At 40.3% G+C, this 15,542-nt stretch overlaps 1 protein-coding gene across 2 annotated transcripts in view; it reads left to right on the top strand.

The window, feature by feature from the left end:
• slc8a4b (solute carrier family 8 member 4b) overlaps window positions 1–15,542 on the top strand; it is an 89,015-nt gene that overhangs the window by 72,043 nt on the left and 1,430 nt on the right. For both annotated transcript variants that reach the window (XM_066681194.1, XM_066681195.1), the window contains 5 exons: window positions 3,984–4,090; window positions 6,974–7,098; window positions 8,133–8,232; window positions 9,121–9,393; window positions 11,732–15,542. The exon at window positions 11,732–15,542 is cut by the window's right edge and continues 1,430 nt beyond it. In XM_066681194.1, the coding sequence (XP_066537291.1) occupies window positions 3,984–4,090; window positions 6,974–7,098; window positions 8,133–8,232; window positions 9,121–9,393; window positions 11,732–12,111 (985 nt within the window). In that variant the 3' untranslated portion in view covers window positions 12,112–15,542. The remainder of the gene's footprint in view (window positions 1–3,983; window positions 4,091–6,973; window positions 7,099–8,132; window positions 8,233–9,120; window positions 9,394–11,731) is intronic.

Consider the following 15,542-nt stretch of genomic DNA (forward strand, 5'->3'; position numbering starts at 1 on the left):
TTTTGGGTGATGGGTCTTGTATTTTGGGGGATGAGTCCTGTCTTCTGGGTGATGAGTCCTGTCTTGTGGGTGATGGGTCTTGTATTTTGTGTGATGGGTCTTGTATTTTGGGGGATGGGTCTTGTTTTGTGGGTGATGAGTCCTGTCTTGTGGGTGATGGGTCTTGTATTTTGGAGGATGAGTTTTGTGGGTGATGAGTCTTGTCTTGTGTGTGATGGGTCTTGTATTTTGGGGGATGAGTCTTGTATTTTGGGGGATGGGTCTTGTTTTGTGGGTGATGAGTCCTGTCTTGTGGGTGATGGGTCTTGTATTTTGGAGGATGAGTCTTGTGGGTGATGAGTCTTGTCTTGTGTGTGATGGGTCTTGTATTTTGGGGAATGAGTCTTGTCTTGTGGGTGATGAGTCTTGTCTTGTGTGTGATGGGTCTTGTATTTTGGGGAATGAGTCTTGTCTTGTGGGTGATGAGTCTTGTCTTGTGGGTGATGAGTCTTGTCTTGTGGGTGATGGGTCTTGTATTTTGGGGGATGAGTCTTGTCTTGTGGGTGATGGGTCTTGTCTTGTGGGGGGTGAGTCTTGTAAAGCCCTCTCAGAGGAGTAGAGACTGTAAGAGCAGTGAAGTGGGATAAACTCTTCAATTCAGTGACAGTTATCTACACTCTGAGCACAGAAGGGCACCAGGGGTCTGCCTGCTCTTATTCGTTGTGTGCTTTCACAAAGAACTCGCTCTCTTTGACTCAGCAGCAGTAGCAGCAACATCGATTGCACATTGGCAGTGTTTAGTGAAAGCTTCTTACCCTCAGTCCCGTAAGCCTCTGTGTTTTGATTTAATGCCACTCTTAAAAGTGGCCCGAGACACACTCAGGAAAATGAGAAGTTTTTGTCGCTGTGTTTTAGAAGGAGCACTTATGGAGCTGCTGGGGTTCAGCAGGTTAGTCATGCTTTTAATCAGTTCTTAAAGCTTTTTACAGTCACCACACCCACATTATCAAATTTCTACAGCCAGCCTTCAGTTCACCTCACACCTTCCTCCTTCCTCCTCTTCTCTTCTTTCCTCTTCCTCTACCACTTCCTTCTTTTTTAAGGCAATTTAATTTCTCTCTTTCTGCTCTGTGCTTATCCCTCTCTCCAGACTGTCATCCTCAATATCTTTTTTCATGTCACACCAATTTGGGTGCCTGTTTGTGACAGTGCAAAAGCCTGTGAGTATGAGCATGACTGGCTGTGTGTGTGTGTGTGTGTGTGTGTCTGTGTCAGAGGGCTGGATAAAAACAGCAGACAAGATCGTAATTGAGCTGCTGGATTGTTTTCAAGAACGAGAGCAGGAAAATCGAATAAGAGACAAAGGGGAGGGGGATGCAGGGGAGGTGGGGTTGTGATGGAGTGAGAGAAGCAGAGGGCAGTCAGAGAGAGGAGAAATAGAAGTAAAGGACTGAAATAGGGAGAAAGATACAAAAGAAAGAAGAGCAAAGAGACTTTGAAAAGGAGTAGAAGAATGGGAAGAGGGGAGGAGAAACCAGAAGACAGGAGGACGAGAGAAAGAAGAGAGTAATAGAAAACATAATTATATAAACAGAGTTATGATAAAAAACAGAGAGAGAGAGAGAGAGAGAGAGAGAGAGAGAGAGAGAGAGAGAGAGAGAAAGGATTCAGAAAACAAGTCTAAAGGAGGAGATAGTGAGAGAAGCTCAGAAATATACTGAAGTAGTAGCAAATTGGTCGTGTGTGAATGCAATGAAGAAAATGTTTCTCATCTGAACATGAGATTAGAAACCACAGCGTGGAGGATAGAGGGATAGAATCAACTGATGAGAAAAGGAAAAATGCACATGACCACATAAATATTTTGCTTCATAAATGTGTGTGTGTGTGTCTGTGTGTGTGTGTGTGTGTGTGTGTGTGTGTGTGTGTGTGAGTATGTTTAGGCCTCTGGGAATGAGTAAGGGCTTGGGGATCTTCACTGTGTGTTTATTGTCTGTAGAAATACTCCTCTTTTTTAGAAGAATGGTGCAATAACCAGCAGCAGAAATGACCTTTTTATTCTCTTTGGAACAAGCTCTTTCTTCGCTGTTCGCACTCACACACATCATTTCACTTTCTCTGAAGTCTCTCTACTTTCTGCCTCTGTGGAGAAGCAGACGAGTGGTGTTGATAAAGGCCTTTCTAATTTAGTTTTCTAACTGGGTTTTAATTGAATAGGGATTAATGGAGAGTTGGCACAGTGAAGGCAGTGGAGCAGTGAAATAATGGAAGACTTTACACTGGGGATTCAGCTCTGCTGCGGACTGACAGCTGCTTTACTGCTGTTTACATCTTCAGGGTTTTCCCTTCAACATCCTGTGCCTGCTTATGTGTGTGCATGCATGTATGTATGCAGTATTCGTGTGTGTGTGTGTGTGTGTCTGTGTGTATCTGTTTGTGTGCCTAAAAAATAAAAGTGAAGTATTGTCCTCGTGGGTTTCATGTGTGAACAAAATGTGACGGTTGGCAATTATGCATTACATTATTAGATTGACTGAGTGTGTGTGTGTGTGTGTTTGGTAATCGCACATGCACCAGTCATTTTCTCTCCTTCACTCTCCAGAACTGTTTTTTAGTTTCATAGCTGATTGCAGCTGAAAAGATGCAGATGCTTTTGAGACTCGACTTCCATACTCTTCCAGCCATCAAACTTCTTCTTTCAAATACTGCTTTAGCAGTGGTTCTAGTTAAAATAGAAGTAGTTAGAAATGGAATAATCAACATTATAATCATCATTATCATTGCTGCTATTGATATGGTGTTTTTGTTTCCTTTACAATCATCAAACTTCAACACATTAAACTGGAGGTAACAGAACAGAATAGAAAATCAGGCACACGTAGATATTGCATCAAAAGCGTGAAAAGAGAAACATTGACAGCACAGTGAAAACAAATACGTTTTTAACAGAGATTTGAATAAGGAAAATGAGAGTGCACTGACTTGAGGGACTAATTCATAACTTGAGAGCTACTACACAAAACGATTGGCTACACATAGAGGTCGGTCTGAATGGTGGAACATGGTGAAGGTCAAAGCTAGTTGATGATAATGTATGGCATGGGATATGTAAAAGGATAAGCTTTGACAGGTCTAGGATCCAGGGCATAAATAGCTTTTTATTTACTAAAGAGCCTTGTACTGAGTGCTGTGTGTAGTGGGCAACCCGTGAAGACTCTAAGAAGATCAAACATATCAGCTCCATCCTTCAGAGTGGATAAGGATCCTAAAAGCAGCATCTGTACATGCTGTGACCTACTGAGGGGTTTTTCAGTGAAAGCAGGCAGGAGAATATTACAGCAGTCGAACCTGGATGTCACAAACGGCTCTGCAACACTTTGTTACTCAACATTTTAACACTTGATATTGTAAAAGGTGTTCCACGTTTTTAACATCCGTTAGAAGTGTAGTGCACGACTAGGTTTTACAAAAATACTATAAACATTTTAGTAGGTTTCGTTTTTTATACAGAAAACCTTTCAAATTCAAGAAGACTGGTGAAGAACAAAAATAATATCTCCTCTTTATGCATTTATTGCTTTTGTTGTTTGTCTTGTCTTGGCTTTGGGTATTAATTATGAATCGTTAACTCTCAGGATGTTTTCTCCCTAAATGACTTTTAGATTAGAGTGTCTAAATTTCATCTGTAGTGTGTGTGTGTGTGTGTGTGTGTGGGAACCCCAGATTCAACATTGTTATGCAAATTGAGAAGTAAATTATGTATAAGTGCATAAACATTCTAAGTGTTATGTGAGGCTTGTATGTGTGTGTGTGTGTTTGTGTGTGTGCTTGTAAGGGAGAGAAAAACATAGAACAGGCTGGTATAAAACGAATGTATGGCTCTCATATTGTTCTCAGTTGGAGTCTGGTGTAAAATGGAGGTGTTGTTCTCTCTTCGTCTCTTTCGAGAACGGGCAGACAGCTGTATTTATATAAACACACCTCTCTGTTCCCTCTGTGTACAGGAAGATCATTGAAGTAAAGATCATCGATGATGAGGAGTATGAGAAGAATAAAACCTTCACCATTGAGCTGGGCGAGCCTGTTCTCCTGGAAGTCGGACAGAAACATGGTAAAGTTATCTCTGGGTGTGGATCATGATTCCGTTCTCAACATGGATTCATGAGCTTCTATAAAAATATATATATATATATACAGGGGTTGGACAATGAAACTGAAACACCTGGTTTTAGACCACAATAATGTATTAGTATGGTGTAGGGCCTCCTTTTGAGGCCAATACAGCGTCAATTCGTCTTGGGAATGACATATACAAGTCCTGCACAGTGGTCAGAGGGATTTTAAGCCATTCTTCTTGCAGGATAGTGGCCAGGTCACTACGTGATGCTGGTGGAGGAAAACGTTTCCTGACTCGCTCCTCCAAAACACCCCAAAGTGGCTCAATAATATTTAGATCTGGTGACTGTGCAGGCCATGGGAGAAGTTCAACTTCACTTTCATGTTCATCAAACCAATCTTTCACCAGTCTTGCTGTGTGTATTGGTGCACTGTCATCCTGATACACGGCACCGCCTTCAGGATACAATGTTTGAACCATTGGATGCACATGGTCTTACTGGTGCAATGTGCAAGTAATGAAGATTGGCCACCAGGCTGCTCCAATTTAGCCATGAAACCTCCCACACTAAAATGACAGGGGTTTCAGTTTCATTGTCTAACCCCTGTATATATAAATTATTATACAGTTATTTCAATAGATGGCACAATCAGTAGTGGCATGTTTTGACCCCCCACTGAAGTCCTGCATGAGGATACACTTGATTTTATAATTCCCGTATTAATGACCACTCAAGCCCCTCTCTAGGGCATTAACACCTCTCCTGTAAACACCTTCCCTAACAAGACACTGCTCACTAATGAGCTAACAGGTACATAAAAGAAGTAGAACAACATAACCACGTTTCCACACCTTCAACTGCATTCATGTTACTGTGCAAAACAGTGCTGAATACATTACATTGACATATTTAACAGGGGGCTGTTTTTCCTCTTTTGTGTTTCCTTCCAAAAAGTGCAAGACTGAAAGAATCATCTAGGAAAGATGCTGCATTCAGGATGATGTTAAACCTTACACATTGTATCTTATTGTTTTGTTATCAGTCATCACCCCTCAGACATTTCAGCTGCTTAAACCACCGCTGGGGAAAAATTGTTCTGGTAACACTACAGTAGGGTAGTGACATCCTACTTCAGAAGGTCATGTGACATATATTCTCTGTCACCCATGGCTGGGAATCCAAGACATCACATTTCCCTTGGCTGGATGTGTAGGGTGTCCTGCCCTCTCTCTCCATCAGCAAATGCTGGTATCTTTTAGCCATTTAAAATACAATTGGGAGTTAGCTTTCTCCTCCAAGTGTGTAGAGTTGTTCAAAGATGTGGTAGCAGTTTGAAACAGGTTGAAAAGAAGCCGTGGAAAGGCTTGGAGGAATCATGTGCTAGCTAGTGTTTGGTATTGGAATGTTTAAAATGGATGGGGTGGTCATGAATATTTAATACATATTCTTGTCAAGTTATTTAGGGAAATTCTACACACCAAGTGTTGTGGAAGTGTTGAAAAACATTGAATTTATTAAAAATTATACAGCTGTATTTGTATTTAAGCACAACATCTGAAAGCATTAACACTTTCAACAGAAAGTGACAAATCCAACTATTTCATTATTATGCACACTGTTCAAAACCTTCAGTGTAACATCAGGAGCCCAGACTACAAAGGTCAGTCACTGAGAACAGCAGAAATATTGAGAAATTATGAAAGCAGGAGGGAAATTAGTGATGTAAAAACACGGGACAGGACACAGTAAAAAATACAGGGAGAGGGAACATGGGGTAGCTCTGTGTGCGCAGTGCGATTATGTAAGGCTCTTTTAAGCTTAAGAGATGTGATTTTCATAGAGTGAGAGAATGACATATTTGCCTCCCTGCCCAGAAGATTGAGTTTGTTTTTGTATTTTACATCACGTGAGTGGCAGTGCATATGTTCACAACACGGTGTTAGGTGTTAATATCCACTGGTAAGTTTCTTACCTTTGAAAATAATTGGCTACCACAAGATCAGCCGGAGATACTGCAGGCCATCAGTGTGTTTTAGCCTTAATTATCCAGTCTGCCCCTGCTCGGACCCCTTCAGCCAAACACCTCACTCTCCTATTCAATTACCACCGGGACTTCTGGGAGATTTATTGAGCCACTGCTTGTCAGATTAAGAAGCTGAGAGAGAATCTGCACCTCTGCCTTACACTCTTTATTAACCAGTTATCATTCTCTCACAGCGCTCCTTATCTGTCCGCCTGTGAAACTGACAATACTTCTCCCTTTACCTATCATTTCGCTTCGCTCCAATTTAGTTCTATCCAGATTCAGTTCAGTTTACCTCAGCCCTTTACAGTTCAGTTTCATTTGGTTCAGATATATCTTATATTCATAACTAATATATGGTCATTTATCCATGTATGCACATCACAAAAAGGGAAAAATGCAGGATATGGACTTTTTATGGTTAAGAATGCAATTGCATAACTTATAGTTGTAGAGAGGTTTTGTTATAAAAGGTCAATATACTTATAGCTATGACGTTATTATAAAAATATAATATGAATTACATTATAATTCATTAATTGTCTGTAACCATTTATCCAGTTCAGGTGGGTTCGGAGCCTACCCGGAATCACTGGGCGAAAGGCGGGAACACACCCTGGAGGGGGTGACACACACTCGCACATTCACTCACACACTCACTTTTGAGTCACCAATTCACCTACCAACGTGTGTTTTTGGACTGTGAGAGGAAACTCTCTCTCTCTCTCTCTCTCTCTCTCTCTCTCTCTCTCTCTCTCTCTCTCTCTCTCTCTCTCTCTCTCTCTCTCTCTTCTCTCTCTCTCTCTCTCTCTCTCTCTCTCTCTCTCTCTCTCTCTCTCTCTCTCTCTCTCAGGAGACTCCAATGAGAATAAGCCTGCAGTAGGAGCAGAAGAGGAGGAGGTGGCTAAGATGGGCTGTCCCAGTCTGGGAGAGCACACCCGGCTGGAGGTGGTGATTGAGGAATCTTACGAGTTTAAGGTAACACTTACTGTAATCGTGTCATACATTCATTGCTTTGCACTGAACTGAAGATGAATATTTCAGTTATGTAGTCACGTTATTGTTCAGTTCAATTGTGATGTATTTAAAGAGTATTTTTACAACTGATGTCGTCTACAACATTCTGGGTGATTGCCCCAAGTTGAGATGAGGCAGAAAAAAAAAGAGAAACATTGGGAAATCCTAAGAGCAGATGAATTTATACAGAATTAGCTGAGAAATATCCCATACCTAATCATTAACTAACCTCATAATGTTAAATTCACATTGTCCTTTGTGTTGTCTAAGGTCATGTCAAGCTTTTACATACAGTATTTCCAAGGCTTCCTAAAATTGTGCTTTGATTTGGGAAACAGACACAGAGTAGACCCTAACTGGATCACGAGGCTGATAGCAGATAGTCTGTCTGCTGCCTGGCCTTGGAACTTATGAAACATTTACAAAGCATTTTACATACATGCTTCCTTGTAGCATTTTGGCTCAATTCATGTATTAACAAACATCAAATTCACTATATTCCTAAGGGTTAACAATATAAGAGTTAGGTGTATATATGAGTATAACAAAAATCTAAAGAAACATGTGCCAGCTTCTGAAAGAGAAAGTCACAGAAATGGATTGATTACCAAATTGGTTCTGAACAGGGTCTAACTGCTCGATTTGAAAGAATATAGAGTTTCCAACTGAAGACTAAATTATCAGGGGAGGAAAGACCTCAGAAGTCTACTTTGGACAATTTTCCCAGTGCCATATTGAAAGATTGTATAGGAGTGACATTTACAGGAAAGGAATAAGCTCCTGCATTATAGGTCTAAACTGAAACAGTGCTGCTATAGGACACCAGATGTGTTTATTTTAGCTCTGGAGTTAAAGTACATTAATGCGATTAGATTGTTACTGGCCATTATAGTTATGGGTCATTAGTTTGCCATATAAATGTCATTTGTTAATTGATGCCTACAGTTTTAATATGCAAATGTATTTATTGTATGTGTGTATGCATGTGTGTGCAGAGCACAGTAGATAAGCTCATTAAGAAGACCAATCTGGCTCTGGTAGTGGGCAGCAGCAGCTGGAGGGAGCAGTTTGTCAACGCTGTTACTGTGAGCGCGGGTAAGCTCCACATCCTGCTCACATGCGAGCAAGGTCTTCCTCCAGATGTGGTTTCAAAGTAGTTATTTGAGATGTAAAAAATCTGAATTAGGTTTGTTTCATCATATATCTTGCACATACAAGGACTTTGTTTTTGTGAGGGAAACATGTAGGACATGTAACAGTAAAGAGACCACACACATCACATGTATGGTATTTAACATGCATTTAAGAAAGGTACAGCATTAACACAGAAAAAATAAAGTTGCAAAATAGGTCAAATGAGACAAAATAGAATAATGTTTATAAAAAGTGAGGGTAAGATGTTTACAGTGATACAATGACACATTTATTGTATTTATTGACACACACAACCCCATATATATATCCATCTGACACCTGTTGGATATTTCTTTTTATTTTATTAACTGACTGGAAGTAAAAGCTGATGAGTTATTATTAACAGTTAAATAATCTTCAAATAATATCATTTTATATATTTTTTTCTGAACGTGCGTGTGCAGTTCTAAAAGTCATTATATTTTGATGATTGGTCATGATATTTTGATAAAGGAAATAAGTTTATGTTTTTAATGCTATTATATGGTGTATTATACTTGACGTGACTGCAGGGTTAAATGGATCTGTTTTAGTGATTTATTGACATTTCATGGTAATGCATAAAAGACTAAATGAATAAGTGAAGCTCATCATTGGCGCTGAGTCTGAGTCACTGTGTGACAGCGTGGTTGAAGGCAGGGGTTAATGCAGTCTGAACTCCAGTCAGTAGCGATGGTTTTGAGGGAAGGGTTGATGAATTGATTCCTGTTATCTGCTGCCCTTTCTCAGTCATTAACCAATATCAAATATTCGTTGTGCCTCTACAACATCTGACCTTTGACCTGCTAGGTGACGATGACGAGGAAGAGAGTGGTGAAGAGCGTCTTCCATCCTGCTTCGACTACATCATGCACTTCCTCACCGTCTTCTGGAAGGTTCTCTTTGCCTTTGTGCCCCCCACTGAGTACTGGAATGGGTGGGCTTGTTTCATTGTGTCCATCTCCTTGATTGGGATCTTAACAGCAGTGACCGGTGATCTGGCCTCACACTTCGGCTGCACCGTTGGCTTGAAGGACTCAGTGACTGCCGTGGTGTTTGTAGCACTGGGCACTTCTGTACCAGGTGTGTGACAACTGAGATTTACACTGGTATCTAAAGCAAAACATACTGTGAAGTCATATTTACAGATATATCTATATATACAGGCCTGTGCCATTATTAAATGTACTATATTAACCTTTTTCAGTCAAAACTGAAAAAGGAGTCACTAAATAGTTTTGTAATGATTTCAAGTGTAAAGTTGTGTCAACCGAATCTGCAGCAGTCATCAGTGTTGAAATGCCACATTGTGCCCAAAGGCAGTTTACATAATGGCTGCTTGAAGAAACTGGCACCGTTACAAATGGTGAATCCTCTTCTCATAGTGAGCTGAAATCTAATAAATGGGTGCATGCACACACACACACACACACACACACACACACATACATATGCACATACATCAATATTGAAACAATTATGCAGTTAACACACTACCTTCCTCTGCTGCTTGCATAAAAATGCTAATCAGTTCCAGTTGACCTTGACTTTGGGTCAAAATGGAAAGAGGAAGATTAAAGAGGAGGATTCTTTCTGAAATTGGATTCAATATTGGGGTAGGCACAGCAGGAGCTTTAGTCTCACACATAAAGCCCTCATTACAAATACAGTTTTAAGAGTGCAGTGGCGCACTAAACACAAGCAATGTTTACTGAGATATGGAGAAGTATGAGATGTTCAGATGATTCACTCTTCACTGTATTCCCCATGGATGAGCAAGTGCATGTGTACATACCAAGAGAGCTTTACAGGCCTGAATGGTTGACCCCTACAGGGATCCTGAATGTATAACACTAGATGTCCAAACACTTTTTGTGAAGACTTGAAGGCATTGATCCACAATAGCATTAGTGACTTGAGGTAGTGAAGAGATAAGGTTAAAGGTTTTATACCTCTCCAGATGAAGCTTAACACTGGGCATGGTGACCTTAAGCTGTAAATGAGACTACACAGGCTGTTTGCACACAATAAAATGTCTTTATCATCGATAGTTACCCCTTGCAGTACCTGAATTTACTCACGCTAACTGCTAAACTAAAATGAGTGTATGCAGCGTAGTGACTATATATTTATTATGGCAAACCCACACATTTATCTGTGAAACAGACACAGGATTTGTTAGAGAAGTGTGTATGCTGATGTAGGTAAGTGTGAGCTTGTGTGCAGGGGTGTTGACATGTGACGTATTATAGCTTCTATCTTGTTAGCAAGTGTGACTTCAGCAAATGTGCAATTAAAATCTCCTTTCCTCTTTCATATGCTCCATCTCTCTATAGCCCTGATTTCTTCAAACCATCAAGGCATTTCTCCACTGTCCTCTACTTTTATTCTTCACTCTACTTTAATTAGTTTCTTACCATTTTTTTTTTACATCTCACAACCTGTTTTTAATCTGTTAATGAACCTGCCTGTGAATATATATATATATAAATGTTAATATGTAAAAAATGCTGAAATTCTCATCCTGTTTAGCCTAATGCATCTCCATCTTCATTGACTTCATTGACTAAAGCATACATTGCCTTAAGTATGTTCACTCTCTTATTCTTAAATGTCAGCTCCTATCACCCCTTTTCTTCTTGCGCTACACTGGATACCCGTCCCACTCCGTATTCAGTTTAAAGTTCTCCATTTCTACATGGTCTGACACATTTGGGAAATTTCACACCCTTGCTATCTTGCAAGATCATTTAAAACCTCTGATTTGTCAGTGCCTAAATTCTGATTAGTTACTGCTGTGGTAGATCATTCAGCATTATGCCACCCAAGCTCTGGAACTCTTTATAGCAAAGACTTTGTTTCTTTATTATCTTCTTATAAATCGTAGCTAAGTATAGCTTCTTAGGAATCTTAGAAATCCTCTCTCTTCTCTCAGTACTTCTCCACTCCTCCTCTATCCAACTATGGTATTAGAAATACACCATATAAATGCAACTGATTATTATGACACAGGCAGCCATAGTTCTGAATATTTTGTACATATTTCTAAATGAATCTCATAGGACCACAAGGGTACACGTATTCAAACGATGTTTGGTTTTCTTTGAAGAACATCGCTTTTAATCATTAATGGTCTTCTGATGTCAACAATCTGTGTTCTCTACTTTAGTCCGTTTCATCATTCCAATTAAACTCCAGTTTCAATTAAATTAAATGGGATTGCTCATTCTGAATCTTCTATTTTATATTTATATATCATCCTATTTATGAATATGACTCTCATCGCTGTGCTACAAACAAGCATGGGGAGGTCAGCTGAAGTGTGTGTCTACGTCTATATAAAAATAACTGCAGGCATACATGTTTGTATAAACCATAACAACCTTCCACCCTTTGAATGGTTTCTGTCTCTCTTCCACAGACACCTTTGCTAGTAAAGTGGCTGCCATTCAGGACCAGTACGCTGACGCATCCATCGGTAACGTGACGGGCAGTAATGCAGTCAACGTGTTCCTGGGCATTGGTGTGGCATGGACCATCGCTGCTGTATACTGGCGCACTAAGGGAAAACCCTTCCTGGTGGATCCAGGCTCTCTGGCCTTCTCCGTCACACTCTTCACCGCCCTGTGCGTGGTTTGTGTGAGCGTGCTTCTGTACCGTCGGCGCCCCACAGTGGCTGGAGGAGAGCTGGGCGGCCCTCGGACTTGCAAAATGTTGACCTCTTTGTTCTTCATCGGGCTTTGGCTTATCTACATCCTGCTAGCCTCTCTGGAAGCATACTGCCACATTCCTGGATTCTGAAAAGAGAGAGAGACCCTGAGTAAGAACAGGATTAAAGCATGTGAAGAGACTTTAGGTTGACTTCTCACAGTAGATAAATATCCTCTGACATATTGTAGTATTTCAAATGAACTATGAGTGTCTCCTCAGTTCCCACAGTTTAAACTTTTCATCTCTGGTCTGTCCTCTCTCTTCTCTAAAGCAGTACCTTACCGTGGGTTCCTTTCTCCTTCTGCCTTACTGTAAGAACTCTGAAGTTGTCTTAAAAATTAGTCTCAGCACTCTTTAAAAAAAAGGTTCTAAAATGGTTCCTGGCTTGAACATGAGGAAAATCCAATCATTGGTACTGAAACATAGCTTTATGTGGAAGGTTCTCTATAAACAGTTGCCAAAGTGCTACACTGAAGCATCATCGTGAACAAATGAGAAGTTTTGCAAAGAATCAATTCTACTCTGACTCTCAAGAACCCTTTATGCAACCTTTATTTTAAAGAGTGTACCAGTAACCAGTGAGCCTATAGATCTGTCCCTCTTCAGCCACTCCCCCCTGTTGGAGCCGGTGTGAAGATCCGTTTTCCTAGGTTTTTCTACTCCTTTTCAATGGTGTCAAGTGTCAATATTGTCAAGTTGTTATCGTGTAATTGTAATGATGATATTCTAAAGAGGACATTGGGACCAAGATGAGTCTAAATCTGTGAAAGTGGTGTTAAATAAAAGGATGGATGTTCTAAAGAAAAAGGGAAGAGGATGTTAATATGAAGAAATGATGTATCGTGTTGAATATTGGAGAAGGAAAAGCTGAGTTAATGAAGGACAGCAGACACTCTGAGCCTGGACTCATAAAGCTCGGGGGTAAATAACTAATCAGGATGAAGAGAATATTGAAACTGCTAATGATGGTGCTGAAGATTACAAAGACTATTTACAACTGGACACAGACACTGCCCAGTCCCTGGCTATAAAAGGACATTGGGAAGAGTGTTCTCTATGACTGTGTAAACTAATTTAGCCCAAGACTAGGCTGGGTGCAGAATACCAGCCACGTTCTGTTTATTTCGGGGGGGGGGGGAGGTATGTTGAGCATTAAGGAGCAGTGTGTGTGATGGCATTTAGCATGGACCACCTTCACCAGGTCAAAAAAAAAAAAGTTTTATTGTGGAAATACTGGATGGGCACAGGATATGACCTTTGCCACAGTAGACTCCCTGAAAGTGTGCTGTGAGCTCGGAACTGTTCACCAAGGAACCCTGTTGATTTTCTGTGATCCAATATTGCAGGTGTTATTACTATTATTACTATTATGATTAATTATGATTTTAATATACAGACTACAATACTTTGTTGCTGTTGTCAGAAACTACAACTCAAATGTTACTGTATGTTACCCGTCGTCACTGTTTATGTTGTCAAAGTCAGTATGTGTAAGCAGTTGGGTTTTCTGTGATTTGATATTTGGTAGAGCAAAGCAGACCGTCGTTTAGAGAAAGACACAGAGAGAGAGACAGTTACAAAGGCACCCTCCTCCCTCAGTCTCTGTCTACTGTATTTCTGCAGATTAAGGATGAGGGATGGAATAGTTACACATAAAAGAGAGAAAAAAAAGAAGAGAGTAGGGAAAAAAGAGAAAGAAGTGTGACGGATTTAGTACTCGTGCAGACGTTTAGCTATTCGGAGTAGCTGCCTCAGCCTAATACATTGTTTTGAGTGATACGATGCGCATGCAGTGTATTTTTAGGACCTCCTGTTGCTAGGCGACCATTCCAGAGAGTCATTGTCTTGTCTGAGCCTGTTGATACTCTGTGTGTGTGTGTGTGTGTGTGTATGAGTGAGTGGTAATCGCCTTATAAGGTCACTACCTTTCTTTCCTGCAGTCTGCTTGCTCTTAAGACTTAATGAATTGAAGGCCAGCCCAGAAACATCCCAATGCAAAAACAAACTGCTGTAATTGGATTCCATCAGCAGATAGCCCCAGTGTTTTCTGAATGAGAGAGAGATGTGTGGTGAGAGAGTGGTGGGTAGGAAGATTCAGTGACGTTTCTGATAAAGAAATGAAGGGATGAGGGCGAGAGTGTTTTCCGGGATTAAGATCTAGATAAGTAGATGATCAGTCGTGGGAAATGGAGCTGTACAGAATGGAAAATTGAATTGGTCGCTGTCATAAAACCTTGAAGTTCCATTTTTAGTTCTTATTTATTGTTTACGCAATTTGAAAGCAATCTGCCTTTTCCATGGTGTGATATTGTCTTCACAATTGGACCAGCCAATTATATCTGTTCTTTACACTAACAAGGTCTAAACTAGCTCCTCGTTATGTAATATTCTATAGCTCAGTATTGCATCCCTCATTCTCACAGCATTTATCCGGCTTGTGTTATCAACAAGTGTGCCCTCACTACAGTACTACACACAACTAGTACATGTACAACCACAGCCTGCAGCCCTTTGTATGATCTACATAGACATTATACATGGCTCTCTGGCCACAGCATTAGCTATCTGTCAGCTTTGTTGAGAACTATATATACACCAGCCTAAGGCAACTTTAGATAATCATTTGAATATTTCTTATCAACACACTTTTTTCTTGTACATTAAACATACTGTATGGCAGAGACAAGGATTTATCAAAAAAATTAACAAATAATGTTCTACACACTGACAATGTGTTTGTGTGAGCGTACAGGTGCATATCACATGGTGTGGACCAAAACCTGTTTGAACACTCACATGAGTTTGTGATGAATCATTACATTTACAGTACAATACAATACAATAGAGTTAGGCTAGTATTATTTGTGGGTAAGGTTTGCGTACGTCTCAACACAATGAATGGAAGTCTGTGTACTGTCCACACCATTTACAGGAACAATTGTGTGTGTGTGTGTGTGTGTGTGTGTGTGTGTGTGTTTATCTACTGGTTTGTTTCCCATTGTCCTGGACCAATCAATGAGAGTGGTGTGTATGGGTTTCACTGAATTTGTGTCTTGACAAGAGGACACACACACACACACACTTCACACATGCACATTAACCTCACACATTCACCCAGTGCAGACATCCTTTTAATAAATGTCTGAGTGCTGACTCCACCGCTGTCTCTCTACCATCAGTCCCCCAGATAACATTAATTTGTAAGTGAATATGCAGTATGAATATTTTCACAGTAAGTGCTGGAATAATGGACTGAACACTTGATAAATCTTTATGGACACTTTTTGTCGTTCTGTTATGTATTGTCACTTTATCAGCATGTCGCCACATTTGTCACATATAACCTTGTTTCTCTAAAATGAAACACTTAAGAAAGCTGCCACTCGTTTCAGAGCTTAATGAGCTATTAACACTATGATCATTAAGCAACAGAACGCCAGAGGGAGGGCCGTATCAGTAAAAACATAATGTGACCAAGCTTTGAGGGTTCTACTGCATTTAAACAAAAGTTCTGCAAAATT

Source organism: Hoplias malabaricus, chromosome 9 (assembly GCF_029633855.1).
Source record: "Hoplias malabaricus isolate fHopMal1 chromosome 9, fHopMal1.hap1, whole genome shotgun sequence".
Taxonomy (NCBI): Eukaryota; Metazoa; Chordata; class Actinopteri; order Characiformes; family Erythrinidae; genus Hoplias; species Hoplias malabaricus.